Source organism: Schistocerca piceifrons, chromosome 2 (assembly GCF_021461385.2).
Source record: "Schistocerca piceifrons isolate TAMUIC-IGC-003096 chromosome 2, iqSchPice1.1, whole genome shotgun sequence".
NCBI classification, from domain to species: Eukaryota; Metazoa; Arthropoda; class Insecta; order Orthoptera; family Acrididae; genus Schistocerca; species Schistocerca piceifrons.
Genome location: NC_060139.1, coordinates 805,181,739 through 805,204,354, shown reverse-complemented (window position 1 = coordinate 805,204,354; position 22,616 = coordinate 805,181,739). Strand labels below are relative to the sequence as shown.

Below are 22,616 nucleotides of genomic sequence, written 5' to 3'. Positions count from 1 at the left end.
AAGTAGTATCACATGAAAGTTGTGAATAAATCAATGAGGATTTGCAGAAAATAAATGCACGGTGTAATGGCTGGTAGTTATCTCTCAACATTATTAAGTCAAACCTACTGGATATAGCAAAGTGAAAATCCCCATTAATGTATGAGTGCAAAATAAATGCCCAGCCTTTGGAAGTGGTAACATCTGCCAAGTATATGGGTGTGACTGTTTCAAACGATCTCAAATGGAACGAACAGATTACACAAGTAACAGGTAAAGTGAACTCTAGATTGCAGTTTATTGGTAGAATCCTGAAGTGATGCCGTCCTTCAACAAAGGAAATTGCTTACAATATTTTAGTTCATCCAATCTTAGAGTATTGTTCATCTGTATGGGACCCTTACCAGTTGGGTCTGATTCACGATATTGAGAAGATCCAAAGAAGAGTAGCAAGATTCATGACAGGTGCATTTAGCCATCATGAGAGTGTTAGAAATCTCATAGAATGTTTGAAGTGGTACGCACTTGCAGATAGACGACATGCTAAATGGAAGGGGCTGCTCACTAAATTCCAAAATCAGATCTTTGCTGAGGATGTAGAGCACATATTATTACTACCAACTATGAAATTGCACAATGATCACCATTCAAAGATAAGGGAAATTAGAGGTTGTACTGAGGCATTCAGACAGTCATTTTTCCCTCGCACAATCCGCAAGTGGAACGGGTGGTGGGGGAATTGGCTTTGGCAGGAATAGTGCCCTCCACCACACACTGCTTGGTGGCTAGAGGAGTATATATGTAGATGTAGATATAAATGACAGTACAATAAACAAAATATTGTTTATGAGAAACATCATATTTATTTCAAGAATTTTGGTGCTCTTGTACTCTTAACATCCAGCAATAACTGCAGCAGTTTGAGAAACAAAGTCTGTTCCATAAATATTTTCAAGTGTGAAAAAATAGCAAGGTGAGAAAATATGGACACTAGTAAATTGTAGTTCCCAAGCAAACTGTACCTTACCAATCAGTATAATAATAAAGAAGCAGTTTAACATCACAAGACCTAGATCATCTTTAACAGAACCCAGCATCATTTGCATTCATGCCAAACAGCTGCTGATCTTAAAGGACATGCCATAAACATAAGTTTGAAAAATCATCCTTGTGAAGTTCCCCATTTCTTCTGGCTACTCTTGAGGTTCAGTACATGGCTAGTCAAAATATATTTCAAATATGCTTATCAGAGTATCTGTTTCAAACAAACACAGATTAGAGACAGCTAAGCTCTGCTGACAATCTCTCTGGACCTGAGGTAGCTCTATCCCTAAGAACAAGAGTTCATAGTACACCACTGCATAGGGATACTTGATGACAGCTTGTAGCTCATAGATATATATATGTCAGTGTGTGTTGTTTCCTGAAACACACTGTGACCCAAGGAGCCATTTTCTTTTCTATGAAACATGACATCTAGATAGGGGTCTTCATTTTTCTCTACTTCCATGGTGAAGCAGAATGTTGTGTGGAGGGAGTTAAGATATTTAAAAAAAATGAAGGAAGCATTGCTGCTGATCTTAAAGCAGATGCCATCAACATAAGGTACAAAAACAGAAAAACCATCTTTGTGGAGTTTTCCATGTCTTCTGACTGCTCTTGAGGTTTAGTGCATGCTGGTCAAAATGCAATTTGAATATGCTTATCAGTATATCCATTTAAACAAAACAAAAAAACAGAGTCCAGATGGTTAAGCTCTGCTGATAACCTCTCTGGATCTGAGACAGTTCTAGCCTATGAACAAGATTCTATAATACATCACTACATTGGGGTGTTGATGACCCTTGTAGCTCACAGATATAGGTTGGTGTGTGTTGGTTTATGAAACACACTGTGATCCAAGGAGTCATCTGCTTTCATAAGAACCATGTCATCAAGAAATGGGTCTCCATTTTTCTCCACTTCCATAGTGAAGAAGATTGTTGTACAGAGGGAGTTTTAAGATATTCCAAAAATGAAGGAAGCATTACTGTTCCTTGTAGCCTTAATACAAACATATTTCCTGCTTATCTCTGAAAGCATTTAGGTTTCAAAACTGCTGACTGAAGTGTTTTGTCCTTGGAGTTTTCCACAAAAAGTTTAACTACTATGGTAGACAGTGATATACACACAGCAAAACCATCAGTTTACTCAAAATATTGGCTGTTAAATACAAAATAAGTCAAATTAAGCACATGTATGAAAAGATGTAAGATGTCTCCTTTCAGCTTAGTCCCTATGAGGTGACCAAGTGAGGTAGCACAGTGTTTAGCACACTGGACTTCTTTTCGGGTGGATGACAGTTCAAACCCACATCTGGCCATCCTGATCTAGGTTTTCCATGATTTCCCTAAATCACTTAAAGCAAATGCCGAGATGGTTCCTTTGAAAGGGCACACCCAATTTCCTTCCTTGTCCCTCCCTAATCTGAGTTTATAATCCATCTCTAATGACCTTGTTGTCAACAGGACATTAAACACTAATCTCCTCCTCCTCCTATGAGTTGTACTGAATCCACCAGCGGCACTTGTGTGAATAAAGACACAACACTGAAACTCGGTAATGTATTTGTGGTTTGAGATGAAGGTTCTTCAGTTGCCATGTAAAAGCTTCTGAATTTTGAGTATGGTGTTCATATTTCCTTACCAAAAGGCTCAAAAGAGAAGCCAAATGTTTTGCTGGATTGTGTATTGGGGCTCCCATACTCCTTATAAATGGATGAAGTGGAAGGTCTTCTTTATGTTTCTTTGGCAGGCCATAAAAGTCACAGTCGAACTGGAACTTGTACTCTGAAGCTTTTTTTTTCAGATGCTCAGGAAACTGACTGGATCTAAGGACAGTGCATGTCTTCTACCGTACTCCACCCAATGAATCCTTCTGGAGTTAATGATACACTGACAAGGGAATGGTCCAATAAGAAATGTTGAAAGCTACCCTGAAATTTTATACACAGGAAGAAGACAACGAAAGAAGTGCACTGACAAAATTTTAGCTGCTAAGAGGCACTGCAAGTATTTTGTAAAAAATTTTGAAGTTACACATTTTTTTTGCTCAAAGAACAGCTTCTAGCAGCATTTGTACAGCTCTGCCCACCTAGCATTAAACTCGGCAAATCACTCACACAGCACTGCTTGAGCAGAATTATCCAATGTTCACAGACACCAATTTTAAGCACCTAAAGTCTGATTTACAATGGAGTGAATGGAAGTGAACACATTCAAATGAACATCTGCAGAAAATTCACGACCATTCACTTGTATATGGGTACATTCTTTTATGCTAGAGGAAAGGGGAGAGAACACGAGGTAGCAAATGTTGCCTATGAAAGATGTGTTATTAGTTTTTGGAGCTAATATTCAGCATACAGGATACAACTCTAATCTTGTTAGAGCCACAGTGTGAAACTTTGCTATTCAGTGAGGATTTTTTTGCATGGCAAGCACACTGTTCTTGATGGAGCATGCAAAATGGCACAGGGGAGGAAGAATTTAAGTGTCTCAGCTTGTATGGAAACATGACATGTGTGGAGATCATGCACTTTACACAGAATTGCATCTAAATCTCTCCTTAGTACTGGTCCAAAATTTTCCTTGTATGTCGGCTGCCATTTTTCCATGGCTTCTCATTACCATTGAGGGGAAATTTATAAACAGAAGATTAATTACCCACATAGGGCATCATCTCAAGAGGTGACACAGATAGTGTTTCCATTACGCATGTAAGGCCTAATGGTCATAATCTCTTTTTTTTAAGACAAACATGGTCCAGTGACAAAGAGTGCTTTTCATGATCCAGAGAGCATGGGTTCAAATCCCACTCAGACCACAACTTTTTCACTCTGATTTTTAACCAAGCATTCATTCTCACAGATGTTGGAGTGGGCATGAAAGACATGAGATTTGGATTCCACATTAAAATACAGGTCTACATTTTCCAATTAGGTAACTGGGGAAGGTTATGGATGTGTAAGTAGCTGCAGTGGCGTCCAGTTGAAAGACCTGCAAGAGGCCTACCGGGTACACCAGACACAATTCTCTTTTGCTCATGTTTGTTAGTTTGTTTTCTCTGGTGAAAACCTGGCTTAAATTATACATTTTTTTTTAGTAACTTGATATCCCCCCCCCCCCCCCCCTGAACTATGGACCTTGCTGTTGGTGGGGAGGCTTGCATGCCTCAGTGATACAGATAGCCGTACCACAGGTGCAACCACAATTGAGGGGTTTCTGTTGACAGGCTGACAAACGTGTGGTTCCTGAAGAGGGGCAGCAGCCTTTTCAGTAGTTGCAGGGGCAACAGTCTGGATGATTGAGTGATCTGACCTTGTAACACTAACCAAAACGGCCTTGCTGTGCTGGTACTGCGAACGGTGAAAGCAAGGGGAAACTACAGCCATAATTTTTCCCAGGGCGTGCAGCTTTACTGTATGGTTAAATGATGATGGCGTCCTCTTGGGTAAAATATTCCGGAGATAAAATAGTCCCCCATTCAGATCTCTGGGCAGGGACTTCTCAGAGGATGTCATTATCAGGAGAAAGGAAACTGGTGTTCTACGGATCAGAGTGTGGAAAGTCAGATCCCTTACTTGGGCAGGTATGTTAGAAAATTTAAAAAGGGAAATGGATAGGTTAAAGTTAGACATAGTGGGTGGCAGGAGGAACAAGACTTTTAGTCAGGTGAATACAGGGTTATAAACACAAAATCAAATACGGGGAAAGCAGGAGTAGGTTTAATAATGAATAGGAAAATAGGAGTGCAGGTAAGCTACTACAAACAGCATAGTGAATGCATTATTGTGGCCAAGATAGACACGAAGCCCACACCTACTACAGTAGTACAAGTTTATATGCCAACTAGCTCTGCAAATGATGAAGAAATTGATGAAATGTGTAATGAGATAAAAGAAATTATTCAGATAGTGAAGGGAGATGAAAATGTAATAGTCGTTGGTGACTGGAATTCGACAGTAGGAAAAGGAAGAGCAGGAAGCATAGTAGGTGACTATGGATTGGGGCTAAGAAATGAAAGAGGAAGCCGCCTGGTAGAATTTTGCACAGAGCATAACTTAATCATAGCTAATACTTGGTTCAAGTATCCTGAAAGAAAGTTGTATACATGGAAGAACCCTGGAGATACTAGAAGGTTTCAGGTAGATTACATAATGATAAAACAGAGATTTAGGAACCAGGTTTTAAATTGTAAGACATTTCCAGGGGCAGATGTGGACTCTGACCACAGTCTATTGGTTATGAACTGTAGATTAAAACTGGAGAAACTGCAAAAAGGTGGGAATTTAAGGAGATGGGACCTAGATAAACTGACTAAACCAGAGGTTGTACAGAGTTTCAAGGAGAGCATAAGGGAACGATGACAGGAATGGGGAAATAAATACAGTAGAAGAAGAATGGGTAGCTCTGAGGGATGAAGTAGTGAAGGCAGCAGAGGATCAAGTAGGTAAAAGACGAGGACTAGTAGAAATCCTTGGGTAACAGGAGATATATTGAATTTAATTTATGAAAGGAGAAAATATAAAAATGCAGTAAATGAAGCAGGCAAAAAGAAACACAAATGTCTCAAAAATGAGATCAACAGGAAGTGCAAAATGGATAAGCAGGGATGGCTAGAGGACAAATGTAAGGATGTAGAGGCTTTTCTCACGAGGGGTAAGATAGATACTGCCTACAGGAAAACTGAAGAGACCTTTGGAGAGAAGAGAATCACTTGCATGAATATCAAGAGCTCAGATGGAAAGCAGTTCTAAGCAAAGAAGGGAAAGCAGAAAGGTGGAAGGAGTATATAGAGGGTCTATACAGAGGCGATGTTCTAGAGGACAATATTATGGAAATGGAAGAGGATGTAGATGAAGATGAAATGGGAGATATGATACTGCATGAAGAGTTTGACAGAGCACTGAAAGACCTAAGCCAAACAAGGCCCTGGAAGTAGACAACATTCCATTAGAACTACTGACAGCCTTGGGAGAGCCAGTCCTGACAAAACTCTACCATCTGGTGAGCAAGATGTATGAGACAGGCGAAATTCCCTCAGACTTCAAGAAGAATATAATAATTCCACTCCCAAAGAAAGCAGGTGTTGACAGATGTGAAAGTTACTGAACTATCAGTTTAATAAGTCACAGCTGCAAAATACTAACGCGAGTGCTTTACAGACGAATGGAAAAACTGGTAGAAGCTGACCTCGGGGAAGATCAGATTGGATTCCGTAAAAATGTTGGAACATGTGAGGCAATACTGACCCTATGACTTATCTTAGAAGAAAGATTAAGGAAAGGCAAAACTACATTTCTAGCATTTTTAGACTTAGAGAAAGCTTTTGACAATGTTGACTGGAATACTCTCTTTCAAATTCTGAAGGTGGCAGGGGTAAAATACAGGGAGCAAAAGGCTATTTACAATTTGTATAGAAACCAGATGGTAGTTATAAGAGTCAAGGGGTATGAAAGGGAAGCAGTGGTTGGGAAGGGAGTGAGACAGGGTTGTAGCCTCTCCCTAATGCTATTCAATCTGTATATTGAGCAAGCAGTAAAGGAAACAAAAGAAAAGTTTGGAGTAGGTATTAAGATCCATAGAGAAGAAATAAAAACTTTGAGGTTCACCAATGACATAGTAATTCTGTCAGAGGCAGCGAAGGATCTGGAAGAGCAGTTGAATGGAATGGACAGTGTCATGAAAGGAGGATATAAGATGAACATCAACAAAAGCAAAACAAGGATAATGGAATGTAGTTGATGTAGTCGGGTGATGCTGAGGGAATTAGATTAGGAAATGAGACACTTAAAGTAGTAAAGGAGTTTTACTATTTGGGGAGCAAAATAACATGATGGTCGAAGTAGAGAGGATATAAAATGTAGACCGGCAATGGCAAGGAAAGCGTTTCTGAAGAAGAGAAATTTGTTAACATCAAGTACTTCCATGTATGGAAGTGAATCATGGATGATAAATACTTTAGTCAAGAAGAGAACAGAAGCTTTCGAAATGTGGTGCTACAGAAGAATGCTGAGCATTAGATGGGTAGATCACAAAACTAATGAGGAGGTATTGAATAGAATTGGGAAGAAGAAGAGTTTGTGGCACAACGTGACAAGAAGAAGGGACTGGTTGGTAGGACGTGTTCTGAGGCATCAAGGGATCACAAATTTAGTATTGGAGGGCAATGTGGAGGGTAAAACTCGTAGAGGGAGACCAAGAGATGAATACACTAAGCAGATCAGAAGGATGTAGGCTGCAGTAGGTACTGGGAGATGAAGAAGCTTGCACAGGATAGAGTAGCATGGATAGCTGCATCAAACCAGTCTCAGGACTGAAGACCAAAACAACAACAACAACAACAACTTGATATTGACAGTTCAATTCTTGCACATGTAATTCTGGTAAAAGGGGCTAGCAGAGGAAATAAAATCGTGGCAGTGTCTGATGTCACAGATGACTTCCATCAATGAGAAGTTGTAACTTGGTAGGCCATTCCTTAAAATAATGTTTGAGTGTTGTACATTAGACTATCAGTCAAACAGTTGTTTGTTTATTCCCTGTAGTAGGCACAAAAATGTGGTGTCTTTTGAATGGTAACATTTTTCTTGCAACAGACACATTGAACAAAGGCAAAATTGAAGCAGTCAGGCACTTCATGGTAACCACTAGTTTTACTTAAACAGAACTGGAATGGAGTCAGAAATGATCCCGGCCACTGTTCTGCATATTGTGCTGCATATCAGTCATAAACATACTCCATCTTCAGGCCACGAGTGGCCTACCGGAACCATCCAACTGCCTTGTCATCCTCAGTGGAGGATGCAGATAGGAGGGGCGTGGGGTCAACACACTGCTCTCCCGGTCATTACGATGGTATAGTTGACCGAAGCCGCTACTATTCAGTTGAGTAGCTACTCAATTGGCATCACAAGGCTGAATGCACCCCAAAAAATGGCAACAGTGCATGGTGGCCTGGAGGGTCACCCATCCAAGTGCTGACCACGCCCGACAGTGCTTAACATCTGTGATTTCACGGGAACTGGTGTATCAACTGTGGCAAGGCCATTGCCGCATATCAGTCATACTTGATCAAATTCTTAAACATGGCAAAGAAAACTGGTAATGCACAAATGACTGGAGCTTAAGAATACTGTCCCACTGATAAACCTGAAATGAAGAGAGGTATCAGAAATTATCTTATCTGTTAATTTCCTGAAAAATGCTTTCCACTGTCGAAAAATTTCATTATCGAGAGGTTGAATCGCACTAGTAGTTCCAGGCAGAATCCACATTACATCTACAGATTCTTCATCATCCACCACAAAAACAGAGATGTCGTTATGTCCAGACCATGAATCCAACAAAAGCAATGAATTGGTTTCTGCAGCTGGTAGGAATACATTTTGAACAAAATGTTGCAAATTATTCTTTCCCATTTTTCCAGATTTTGATACATTGATTATGAGATTTTTGCAACTAAACAGTCAATTTTTTATTTTTGGACCTAATTTGCTTTGCGGTTCTTGAAGACAGATATACAGCTGTGGAAACCACTCACACTTATCACTGTCATTATTGTATAAGAATGTTTCATTGCATTCATTGATTGGGCAACCCACTCTGTCTTTTTTTTTTTTTTTTCACCCTAAAATAATAAAGTGCAGTGTGCATGCAGTTCTTTCAAGGAACCTGACTGATCAGCATTATAAATAGCAGTTGTGGGAATAACAGTAAGTTTCGTCTTCATGTTAGCTATCAATTTCTCTATAGCATTGTCTATCACTGGCAGCTGCTGTACATGTTTGCGTGACACAATTTTGGTAATTTTGTGAATTCCTATTCTGTATGATTTCTTGAATCTGTGGAGCCAGGTTGATGAAGCCTGGAAATTAACAATGCCCGTATCAGATGTAATTTGGAGGCCCAGTCTCGTAGGTCTCCATCGGTAATGGTGCACAGCCTCTTTCAAACAGTTTTATCATTCAGACATTTTCAGATTCCCATTTTGCACATATTTTTTATTTCATGTAATTCATTCTTCCATTTGTACAATTCATGCTCTGATTTTACAAAATGAGAACACCTTTGCACATTGTATAACTTCAAGTGTTTTCTCCCTCCTCCATTTAACAAACTCTGTCTTGTTAGAGCCACAATGGGAAACTTTGCTATTTACTGCTTTTTCCTTGTTGCTGAGGGCTGCTGCAGTACATGTTTTTTAGGCTAGGTATTCTTTTTCAGAACTGTTACTGGCACAACTGACATTGTCCAAATCACAATTCATGGAATCATCACAGTTATTTCCTATTTCTTCTAACATACCTACAATTCCAAATGAAATGTCAATATCATTTAAATGAATGTCAAGGAAATCAACAAACAAATGATACAAATGTACATTCTCAGGAGAAGAGATGAATTTGACTGGAAACCACATTCTTCATATTTCATCATTGCTACATAGCACAATAAATATTAATTCAGTTTTATCTGTATTGTCAGTAGTTACCAGTACTGCAAAGAGCAACTGATAATTTGTCATAGATGTTACTTGAGTAGCTAATTTCTGAGAATAGCAACTGTGTACTGTAGTGTCAGAGAAACTATCAACAAATAGTAACCTGAAATGTCCTTTACAAATTACAATCAGGTTTTGTCATGTCTCCTGTTTACAAATGCGCCACCAACCTTGGCTGTGTGTGTGCCTAGTTGTGCATGCACAGTTGCTACAGCACAAGTAGGGGTGTACATTCTACTGCCACCTGGTGCACTATGAATTTGGCAATTTCAGCTATTTTTTTTAATACTTGCAAGCTTACACACATTCCTATTTTCCTATTCACTATTAGACTTACTCCTGAATTACCCCTGTTTGATTTTGTATTTATAATTCTCTACTCACTTGACCAGAAGTCCTGTTCTTCCTGCTACTGCACTTCACTAATTTCCACTGTATCTACAGTAACTTCAACCTGTCCATTTCTGTTTTTAAGCTCTCTAGCTTTACTATCTCATTAAGGGATCTAACATTCAACAACCTGAGCTGTAGAATGCCAATTTTGTTTTGCGTGATGACAACATCCCCCTGAGTAGTCCTACATGGAGATCCAAATGGGGGACTTTTTTACCTCCAGAACACTTTACCCTAGAGGAGGCCATCATTTAACCATCAAGGAGAGCTTCATACCTTCAAGTAGTACAACAGCTGTAGTTTCCCTTTGCTTTCAGCTGTTCAAAGTACAAGCATAAGAAGGCCATGTTGGCTAATGTTACAAGGCCAGATCAGTCAGTCATCCTTGCAACTACTAGATAGGCTGCTGTCCCTCCTCAGGAACCACATTTGTTTGGTCTCTTGGGGTTACAACTACCTTAAGGCTATCTATGTCACTGAGGCACACAAGCCATCCCAGGCCATGGATCTGACTCATGGGGATGTCTATTTGGACAACTTATAAATAATACAGAATTTTATGATTGTACAGTAGGCCTACTCCAGTTTATCCATATCAATGAAGTACACACAACACTGTTACTTCAAAAAGCTGTGCAAACATAACTACCAATTAAAATTACTTGATAGTTGACATCTGTCACTTGCCACTGCAGTGTTTCCACATCGGCTTTTGGCTACCACACAGTTATAGGCAACACAAAAACATGGCCACTCATTTCACAAATGCTGTTAATGTGTAATGTGCAGCAATGTTGGAGGCAGCTCTCACAAGATATGACAGAAATGTGAGATGCTCTCTCAACAGCTGATTTTAAGTGCCCATTGACTGAACCACAGCAAATGATGAGTTTTGTAGCCCTCATTTTAAACTCATGTTCTAACTTAAGCATGACCTTGTAATGTGCAATGCCTCTGAGATAACAGCAGTCAACAATATGCAGCAGAACTAAAATCACAACTGTATTGTACACAGAGTTGTGCTTGGCAATAGGTTGTATATTATAGGTGACACTAGCAGATTCCAAATGAAAACATAATAGTAGGAAGAAAAATAAGGGAAAATAAAAAAGTCAATACAATGATAAAAAGAGCATGGCAAAGAACTAGAAATAAAAAAAATTACACTTAAACAGTTAACCAAATAAAAATAATAATCAAAGTTTCAGATTAGAATTAGAAATAAAAAGAATTGCAACCTGCAACCTTCTACACTGCAGGTTTATTGTTACGCCAGTATACAATGTTAAGTTGTTATACTTATGACTATGGTGACCCAGTTGCAACAATAACTGTGACCTTCAAAAATTCATCTTTACCCAATGTCGTACAAAGCTTATCTGATGTAGCTGATCTCTGTGATTATAATAACTGTATATGTTATGCTGAATTGCATCTTGTATGAAAGGATCTATTAGTGTTTGGACAGTGTTGAATTTTGTTAGCATCGATGTGTGTGTATGTAGTTTTTGGTGTGGTTATGATGTGTGATGAAATATGAAATAAAAGGATCAGACTCAGGATTCAAGATGTGAGAACACCAAGAAAGAGAGATGGACAAGGAACTGGAAGTGAACTGACAAATTATTGTGGAAGTTTGATGATGGCAAACAGTTCGGGCATGAAGTCAAGTGCTTTGATTGGACTATAGTAAGATCAAATCGACACTACACTTACATTATAGTGCAAATTCATTACAGAAATATTTCTTTGCCATCTTTCTGGTAGGTTGGGAACTTTTCACCTTTCTTTCATAGGTCAGTCCCTCTTATTCATGATGCCATTTTGCTATTACAAAGTCACAAGATTCCCAGTGTAAACAGATTTAATATGGAGAATAATATTTCCCTTTGAAGCATGGAAGATGAATCACAGTTCCAACTTTGCACTTGGCAGCATTTTGTACTCACACTCAACAGCAGCTCTACTGCTGATGTTTAGTGAATAGTGGCTTGTCATGCAGTTAACAGAGGAAACAGCAGTGGGGCCAATTGTGATAAATAGATGCTTCTTCCAAACACATTGTAATTATACCTTTCCTTTCTAGACATGCCGCACATCCTACTCAAGTTGTGCAAGCCACTATGCCGCAATGCAGTCTCTGGCTGAACTTCATCCCAGTGCGACACATGCCCATCAAGAAACAGGGAAGTTTCTGCGATCTGCTGCATTTTATTGCAGCTTAATACCCCACTACCATTAATATTGAGTGAGTGGGTGAAACCAGGACAGTGAGCTGTTCAGAACACTATACTAGAGCACACTCATGGCCTGTCTCACAGAATGGCATTCCACAGCAATTCCCAGTGTGACCAGTGTGCTTTCAGTGTTCTGCAATGGAACTTACTGTATGTTCAACAGGCTCCTTCTGCAGCTGCTAGACAGTTCCATGTTTGTTGTCTTGAGTTTATAAAGGCATCTGTGTGAACACTTGTGACTACAATAGCAGTAAGTCACAACTGAATCAGTTAATTCATAATGATACCAAGCTTTGGTTCATAGGTAATCTACTGGGAAAATGCAATCAGTGTACAAACAAGACTGCTCACAAAACATTCACTCTGACCCATCCTTGAATATTACTCAAGCATGTGGGATCCATACCAGAAAGCCCAAACAGTGGACATTGAACATGTACACAGGACAGCAGAAGTGGCAACAGGTTTGTTTGACCCATGGTACGGGGTCACAGAGATACTGGCAGCTGTTTGAAGACAGACGCCATCTACCCCAAGGTAACATACTTACAAAATATGAAAACAACATTAATTGAGGAACATAGAAATTTATTACCCCCCCCCCCCCCCCCCCCCCCACACACACACACACACAAAACCACACCAATGCATCTCACTGTACAGATAAGGTTGGACTAATTACACCAGACAGAGACATATTTAAACAATCATTTTTCCTGCATTCCATATGCAAAATGAATGGTATGAAGATCTAATAAGTGTTGTAATAGGAAATACCCTCTATGATGCACTTCACAGTTGTTTGGAGACTATGTATGTAGATGTAGATGAATAGAGTTATGATATCTAATAAACGTCCCTTTTGTTTTTAGTCACTACCACACATTCCCTCCATTCCTCTGCATTCCTTGGTTGTCTCCCTCATATATATACAAGTGCAATATACAAGATAAGCCACCTAAGTTATTAACGATAAATATAACTGTTGAAGATGCCATTATTCAGTTATTATCCAGATGAATCATAACAAAAGTCCTCATGAAAAACATTTAATTTCTTGGTTTAGAAATATTAAGAAGAAGCATATTTTTCAATTTAATTTTTTTTAGATATAAATGCAGTAATTATTTTCCTATTTCTACTCATATGATAGAGAAGAGCTCAATTGCGTATCACTCTCCAAAATCTTACATGTCTAATCAGTGTAATTACAGTATTTAGACAATAGGATTTCTTTTTTTGGACATCAAATGAATTTCTGTCTCATGTGGAAGTTCCTGTAATACAATAGGTCACACTTTTCTGATGTTTTCTCCACACATCTTCACCTTCAATCCTAATTAAAAGTTAGACATGCTAGCAGGAAGGGTAATCTGTGATACCAAGTTGTTACCCTGGCTCATGGTGCATGGTCCCAGTTGCAGGTTGCCTACGTAATTGGCAACAAAAATTTCATATAACTACTGAATGAATATGCCAATGGCCTTGCAACAATGGTAACACCAGTTCCCGTCAGATCATCGAAGTTAAGCACTGTTTAGCTCGGCTTGCACTTGGATGGGTCACCGTCTGGGTCTACCGAGTGCTGTTGGCAAGCTGGGTGCTCTCAGCCCTTGTGACACTAATTGAGGAGCTACTTGACTGAGAAGTAGTGATGCCGGTCGTGAAAACTGACGAAGGTTGGGAAAGTGGTGTGCTGACCACATGCTCCTCTGTATACGGATCCAATGACTCCTAAGGGTTGAGGGCAGTACTGTTGGGCCTTCAAGGCCTTTTGGGATGGTGTTTATTTGTTTATTTTAATGTTATCATGACCTACTTATTAAGAGCAATAAGCTGATGTTAAAGGTTTAACACAATAAGACAAATATCACAGTTAGAAATTGCGTACAGGCCTTAATGTAGTGGAACTCATGGTGTGCAAATTAGCCACAATATATTAATCCAGTATTTGTCACAGAGAGCATTTAGTGACTTCCAATGATAATTTCATACCTTTACAAAACTTTTCCTCACTGGCATTCCCACAAACTAATAAAAGGAAGACAGCTTATCACTTACAATATTTCTACTCACCATATACCGGAGATGTTGAATCACTTTTTGTTGTGTCTTCAGCATCTTTACCATATGGTGAGTAGCAACTATACTTTTCATTATATTGTTGCATTCCATCCTGGATTTTCCATTGTCTGATTTTACAATATTTCTGCCATTTTTGCAGTACAATTTCAGCATCAAGCATGACATTTTAATTTATAATTTCTTTTATCAACTCTATTTGCAACACATTTTATAACGATAACCTTATATACCACTGAACGTATCTACAAAATTATATCATTATACAACACAGAGTTCAGGAGACATGACAATATTGAGATGTTGTGAAAAACTAGCTTTAGCTTAAACCAGAGTGCAAATTAACCAGACTACAGCCATTCAGTGTATTGAAAATGGGAGGGGCAGTCAACTGGTTTAAAACTTACAACAAAGTTTAAACATAATTTCAAACCTGTTCTAAACTTTTTCTCACTTACATACTAAGTGTCAAATATTTAACACATTTACTCATTTGCAAAGTTGTCAGAGGATTCAAGATGTTTTATAAGTGAGAGTTCAATTCCTTAAAGAATCGAGGGACAGTCTACTGATTTAAAACTAATAAACACAGTGACTACATTATGTTATATGACATTACAACTGGAAAACAGGAATAAGGCTTCTAGCAACAACTCACCAGCACTGTATTATATGTGGTGACTGTTTTCTTTTCTTGCAGTCTGAGCTATGAAACAGGGAATCTCAAACTAAATGCACATTTACAACAAGAACTATAGTTATAAAGTTTCCTAAGTAATAACTTCCAATGGACTAAAAGTTTAACAAGTTTAAAATCAAACAATGGAAAGTCCAGGATGGAATGTAACCATTTGATGAAAAGGATAGTTGCTACTCACCATATAGCGCATATAGTGGAGATGCTGAGACACAGATAGGTACAACAAAAAGACTACCACAAAATAAGTTTGTTGGCCTTTGTCAAAAACAGACACACACACACACACACACACACACACACACACACACACACAAATGCAACTTTGCATTTGTGTGTGTGTGTGTGTGTGTGTGTGTGTGTGTGTGTTTTAATCACACATTATTACAGATTAATATGCAGCATAAGTTACATAAAACAATATATAATATAATATTAGACAATAATAATGTGTGATCAAAATGGACAATTATGAACAAAGTGCCAAATACAGTCAGGGACTTATATACAGATTTTATGTCTTCAGTTGATAATAAAAAGTGGTGGTGAACACTTTCCTAAAATAAATTCAGCAGGTGCTTAATATTCCAGCTGTCATCTACAATATGTATTTGGAGTCACTCATGTGGGTACAACTGGGTAGACTGGAGAGTTTCTATTGACTTTGTTTCACATCTTGTGACAATGTGATGGTTTAAATCACCTAGAACTGTCCTAACTGGCACACAGGCTTTATCTTTAAGTATCAGAGAAAAAGGCTGACTGGCACCAGATTAGTTGAACATGCTAAGACTTGCTTTTCAGTGCTCAGGACATACGAGACATTTAAATCTTTCCCAGCATAGTAATAGCTCTGCAAACTTGGGAAAACTGCCAGAATCCAAAGAATACCATCTGGTATTTTGGTCCAGTCTTCAGGTCATCTTTAGTTGTAAACTCATGAAAATACTTTGAGCTTCTTTATCAAGCTCCAACCAACAAATGCGTGGTGTTCTCATGGGTTACTTGAGGAGGTTGATTCAGTCATAACCCTTGGTGAAAGCTCACAGTTTCAGTATCAGATTGCTAATTCTTATTCACTGAACTAATAAATAAATTCAAATTACACAGAAAATGGAGCTGTCTACTGGCAACATTTCATGTAGTATCCACCTTGAAACCACCAGTTATGATACGATATTCTGACAGTCAAATTTCCACCATCTCCTTAATGGTAGCCTCCCAGAATTGGTTTATGACCCACAAAATTTAACATTGCTATAATTCATCAAAGGGCCCATTGAAATGCAATGATCTGTAATAGTGGATTTGCTCACTTGAAGGAGATGAGTACACAGTTGGTGCCCTACAATATGCTCCCAAATGGTGTGTTTTGATCATTCTATTCTCATTTTTATAAAACAATACATTTTGTAACTATAACAATATAGTAACATGTTAGCCAACTTCATTCTTATGTTTAATTTATAATAAAAAAAATCCCAATGACAACTGTATTCACAACAATTCTGAAATTGGATATCACAATTATCTTTCCTCTGTATTAACCTAACCTTTCTGATTGCTGCATTTTCCGACTCTATTATCTTTAAATGATGAATACTAATTATTCCTGTGGAAAGAATTTTGCACCTGTCTTTAACTTTAAACACTAATTTTATGAATTTATACTAACACTAAAGCACTGCATTGTGCATAAAAGATCATAGTGTCCCTGTTTTATAGTTGTTTTTAAATTTAGTGATTAACTGTCCTTGAATTTCATACTCCATTAGATTTCTAAACCCTAATATTCCTTTTTTCCATTAGATTTCTTGGAATGTTCGAGAGTTGCACACTGAATGTGTTGACACCAAGGTTGATAAGAACAAGTGCAAGCACTGCTTCAATTTGTGAAGAGTACTACCAAGTAATCTCATTCTGGAATCTGAGTATACATTGATGGTAACAAGTGTTCAACTGTTTAACTGTGTTTAAAGGGTGGCAAATACATCATTTAGGCTATATCATATAGCTGATCATATTTCTGTATGTCTTGCCACTTAAGAATATTTTTTTCAGTTGCTCTGATAAATTCAGAACCATGGTTGGTTATATGAGGGAAAGTGTACATAATGAGAATGTTCTGGACATTTTTAGCAGATGGCTGAAAGAGACCATTTGATACACCAACAAGTTCAAACTGATACAAATGCCCCATTATACACCTTCCACACAGAGGTAGTAATACGATTATATTCATCATGTACACAAAAAGCATTTTTAAATGAACAGCATAATGACAAGTGGTGCCTTATTTCCTGACACAAGACTTCTATCCTTTGCCACTTCTGTGTTTCATAGTATCAGGAAAGAGCATGCTGGAAAGCATTTGAATGAAACCAGATTGTCATTAAAGATAGGCATAGTTCCTTGAAGATAATGGGACTACTGGTCACTGATGATGACCACCTGTATGTCTGAAGCTCTTTTTATGATTTTTGCATAGCAGGGAATTCAGAAACATTTTCCAGCATACAATGCATGACCACACACTAACGGTAACACAGGAATGTCTGTATAATATTTTCATGATCCTATGCCACACAGATTCATCAACCTGACACCAGTAGGGCATGGATTATATCACATGTAATGCTATTTTTAATATCCTATCAGTGAACAAATTCTAGAGCTCTAATTTAAGGAAATGGATGGTTACGCTTCCAATAGGGCGATAGGACCTGTCCCCATGTATGCAATTTCTCAATCTCCATTATCTGCAAAACATCAGTTTTAATGGACTCATGTCCAAAGACTCTCCATTAATTTCTATTAAATGTAGGCAACTTATTTTTAAGCTCCTGCTTCTTAAATAAATCTTTGTTTTCTATATTATTACAGTACAAGCAACACCATGATGTTCATTATTCCATAACAAAATATTGTTGAGGTTCTTGGTTATACAACTTTACTGCATTTCATTTCTGTTAATATTATAATAATGTACATTAATTTCTAAAATTATTCAGAAATTTAAACATATGAATATCTTTCTGGTAACTGAGTTTTAATGACCATAGTGGTTGATCCTTCTACAGTATTCTTTCACTCTATCTTCAGTTTAAAAAGAGGTCATGTCAATGAGTAGAATTAGTTCAAAGCAAATTGCAGCTTCTTTCACCATTCGATAATTTTTTAAGCTCACTGACAGCAAGAAAAAATGAATTTTTTCATAATAATTATTCCTTATACTGAATAAAATCTCTAAGCCTCCTCACTTCGACTGAACTTGTTATGATGTTTTAAAAAAAAAAAAAAAAATACCACTGTGGAATATTAGCAAAAGCTCCAAACAAATTTTATGAACTCTGTGTGAAAGCAGTTGCTGGTCTAACAACCAAGGCTATTTGCTGTCATGTGCAACATTATCAGTTGTGTTAAGTTTCCCCTGAGAAAGTCACTGCCCCTTGCACAACCAATTATTGTCCATGGTTCTCTGCAATTTACCAACAAAGATAAACTCCTGATTACCATTACATGTGAATTACTGTTTGTCAATAGCCAATATGACGAGGACCTGGATATAATAATAAATTAATTAACATACAATTTTTACTATTTTCTGAATTCTGAATATTCCTCTGAATTCTGAATATTCCTCTGCAGGATGTGGTTCTTAAAACTATACTTCTAAAAATGTGAGATGTAATCCAGCATGAAACACATGATCACTCCATAAATCATTATTCACAGACAAAATTAAACTAATATCTTTCATAATTTCAGCTTCTTTTCAACATACTACTTTGATGGAGTATGGCTCTACCCAATATTTATAACATCTACCTGGCCACTTCGTATTTCCTTAGTACTCCTAATATATGTATGGACACTGGTGACATATACATTTGGTGAATATCTGAGTACAAGAATTTGGGGTAAATATCCATATTTTTTCTGCATACCATTTATGTTGACATCATCTTTTAACACTGGTTCATTATATTTCATGGAGTAAACAATAACCACCTTCTTGATTTCAGGTTATGAAATTCAAATGCTAAAAGCACAGGAGACTTCAAAAAAGAACAAGCAAATCTAGATTTTTGCACACAACTATGAGAGTAATTTCAACAGCAAATTCAAATTTATACACAATCTTACCAAAAGACTTTGTACATTGGTCTTACATGTCACCAAACTCACTCATTATTTTGTTAAAATAAATTGTTCTGAAAAATTATACTTTAAATTATGTGATGCCTTATATGTAAAATTAATGTTGCCAGTGTTCAGTTGGATCATGGAAAACTGCAAAACTGATTTTGCTTCATAAACTGGATTATCAAGTTTTTCCTTATTTTCCCATTTTACACAACAGACTAAAAATGTACTGTTTTGCTGCATTATCAAGCAGTGTGATTTAAAAAATAATCACTAAAATCTTGAGAATGCACACAAAAAATATTTCAGAAATGAGACTTACATACTTTTTTTTTCAGCAGTGAGGGGCATAGATCTGTGTGGTACTCTTTCCATTTTCATTTCACCTATGCAAAATTTGACATAAATTTCAACTATTTTAATATTATTTCTAGAATAAGTAGCTAGATCGGACATTGGTCCATTCATTAGTTTTTGCTCATCTATATTGCAAGAGCCCACAATAAAGAATCTGAAGGGATGCAGAAAGACCCATGAAATAAATGAATAGTACAAAGATAGAAGAGCTACCAATATGTCTAAAGCAATAAAAGACATAGTAACTCAAAAGGACATTTCTACAGAACATCAAGTTTCAGGGGAATTTAATTACTAGTACTGACTATAGTGACAGTACTTGGGAACAAAATTAAAGCTACAGGTATATCTACAAGAGATGTACTTGCTTTCCAACCACCAAAAGGAAATGTTTTCTTTGGAATACTAATGCTGAGATTTAATAAAAAATTCCTTCCTCCTTACATTAGAATTTTCAGTTTTCTGTCAAATCTGAATTTAATTGGTACCAATTTATCAACCATGGCTGCAAAAAATATCACAGGCCCCCTAACTCATGTGGACACTGAGAGATATTGATCACACATTCATGTGGTGTATCATATGGTTTGCTTATATGAAAATGTCCCCTCGATTTTAGTTACATTTTTTGACACACAAAAATTAATTATATGCATAATGGATCACTATCATATTCTCTTTATGGGGCTCAGAATTCTAAAAACTGTGAATGTGTGAACTTATATCAGCGTGTTTGCAAAAGATGACTCTACTAAGGGATGAAATGAAAGCCCATAATTACAGGTTGGAGAGGGTTAATTAGAAGCAAAAATAATTTACATGTACAGTCCTGCTGACAGTTCGAAGAGGAATTTTATAGTGTGGTGCAAAAACGTATAACAGTTTGCCAGCAGAGATGCGGCAACAAACCGGATATTCAAAACTAAAAAGTAAAACAGTACTTTATTAGCCACTCCCCCTACAATTTATCAGACTGTCATGACTTTAGGGTAAAAATTTTGTATAACATCAACATTCACATAAAACAGGCAAAGCAAGCAGATAGAACAAAAAATTAGTCATCCCCAGGAGATATCACACCAAACTACATAACAGCATCTTTAATCCTGATAGTGGCCTCCATTTAGCAAGAAAGAATTTCTCCAGGTATGCCATATCCAGCTGATGCCACTCATTGATAATTAGTTCCTATAAAACTACCAGATCACAGTCATGATGACTGCTATGTTTCCACTAGCAGTTCCAAGTAGCCGCAGACATTTTTGTTGGGATTAAGATTGAGTGAATTAGTTATCCAGATGGCATGTGACAGGATGACCCACTATTCATGAAACAAGAAATGTGCAGCCCTATGAAGATGGCTTTTGTCAATTTGAAAGATGAGAATATCCATAGCAATGGCAATATTTGAACACTGGGAATGTTGAAATAAACATCTTGGTTCATATTAATGGTAAATGATGGCCCCAAGTCATAGTATGTAAAACACTCCCAAAACATCAAAGAACCACCTCCAGCCTGAACAAATCCATCCACACACTGTGGATTAAATATCTTGTGTGCTGCTGCAGCTCTCAGCACTTTGTGTTATTTGAAATGAGACAAAATCTTGAATTGTTAGGCACACTACACACCTCCATCCAATATCTGTATTGTTTAACCCAATGAAGACAAGCAGCTTTCTGTGTTGCTGTGAACAATATCCTTTTGCAGGATACCTGATGTCAGATGTCTACTGGATACAGTTCCCTTCAAATATTTGTTCAGAAACTATTGAGCTGAACCTGAACTCACTGACAGCAGCAATTCCTGTCAGATTTGAAACCAAGTGTCATTGACAAGGCATCGCACTTGCCTCTTGCCCTAGTCAGTTAGGATTTTTTTTATTACCACTGTTCTTACATCACATTACAAAGCTATGAATGGTACACCATTCTTTGTATACACATAGGACAAACCACTAAGAAACACTAACAAATCAGGCAACTTCAAACACAAAGGGGTCATGGGTACAACTAACACAATAACTCATTTCTGTCATTCTGTTACATCCCTAAGTTGACCAATTTTACTGCACTGATTTCATACAACTAACTGGCACATACACTACACTTCACTGCCATGACTTACGTCAGTGCTACTACCAGTTCTATGTCATTTAAGTGCTCCAAATTGACCAGCGTGCTCTTTTGAGAGGGTGATCAATATTTTTTATTTAAAGTGTATTCCATATTTTGTGAGGATGAAGTATGGACCAAACCAAGAAAAAAAGTCCAGTAAACAGGGGCTGTATAATGCACACATTAAGAGTTATGAGGGCTTGTTCATCTTTGCTACTGTGAAACACATCTCTTCTACAGCTAGCTCTTTGCTACTATGAATGTTCTATAGAATGCAGTAAAAAAATAAGTAAACATATGTGAACACATTACTTTGTAACAGTGAACCAGCAGAGCTTTTCAGCATACAGCACACAAGTTCGACAGTTGCTTCCATCTGCCAGACAATAACAGAAGATCATGTCAGCCATTTGCCATGTAAAATAATAAGTTTCAATGTAAAAACATTTCACAAACTTATCTAAACACCTACTAGGTGCATTACAGATAATGCATGTGCTACATTTAACCCAGAATTGTGAATATAGTTTACAGTAACAACCAATGGTAACAGGTGTTTACTGCATCCTGTATCCATGGACAACAACAAAGGAATGTGCCCTCATTTAGTTACTGCATTCTGTGGCTCACTTGTCATAGCAAAGGGCTTGCAATATAAGAAATGTTTTTCACAGTAGCAAAGATGAACAAGTGCTCATAGCTCTTAATGTATGCATTTTAGAGTCCATGTTTACTGGACATTTTGTTCTTGATTTTGCCCATACTACCACCTCTCAAAGTATGAAATACTTTTTTAACACCCTGTATATATTTAAAGACATAACATGTGAATTTTGGTGCTGATCCGTGTAGCAGGTAATGACATGTTGTAGTATTAATCACATTAATTCCAAGGTGCAAAACCCTCAAACACAATATTGGAATAGTCATGGCAAATGGCTATTCCTCTATGTTTTCTGCATAAATCTGCTTTCAATTGGTTGTACCTCAGGTGACATCCACCCAGAAGCAATCATACTGAAAATTGTTTTAAAGGCGCTAAAAGAGATATTACACGCACAA

The 22,616-nt window shown here is 37.4% G+C and overlaps 1 protein-coding gene and 1 pseudogene across 1 annotated transcript in view; both read left to right on the top strand.

Annotated features, from left to right (window-relative positions):
* The window catches only part of LOC124775875 (androgen-dependent TFPI-regulating protein-like), a 36,105-nt gene extending 17,040 nt beyond the window's left edge, over nucleotides 1-19,065 (top strand). Inside the window, exons 3-4 of the mRNA XM_047250708.1 lie at nucleotides 18,700-18,851; nucleotides 18,957-19,065. Of these exons, the coding sequence (XP_047106664.1) occupies nucleotides 18,700-18,851; nucleotides 18,957-19,015 (211 nt within the window). The 3' untranslated portion in view covers nucleotides 19,016-19,065. The remainder of the gene's footprint in view (nucleotides 1-18,699; nucleotides 18,852-18,956) is intronic.
* Nucleotides 13,628-13,746, top strand: LOC124778285 (annotated as a pseudogene).
* Nucleotides 19,066-22,616: the final 3,551 nt, after the last annotated feature.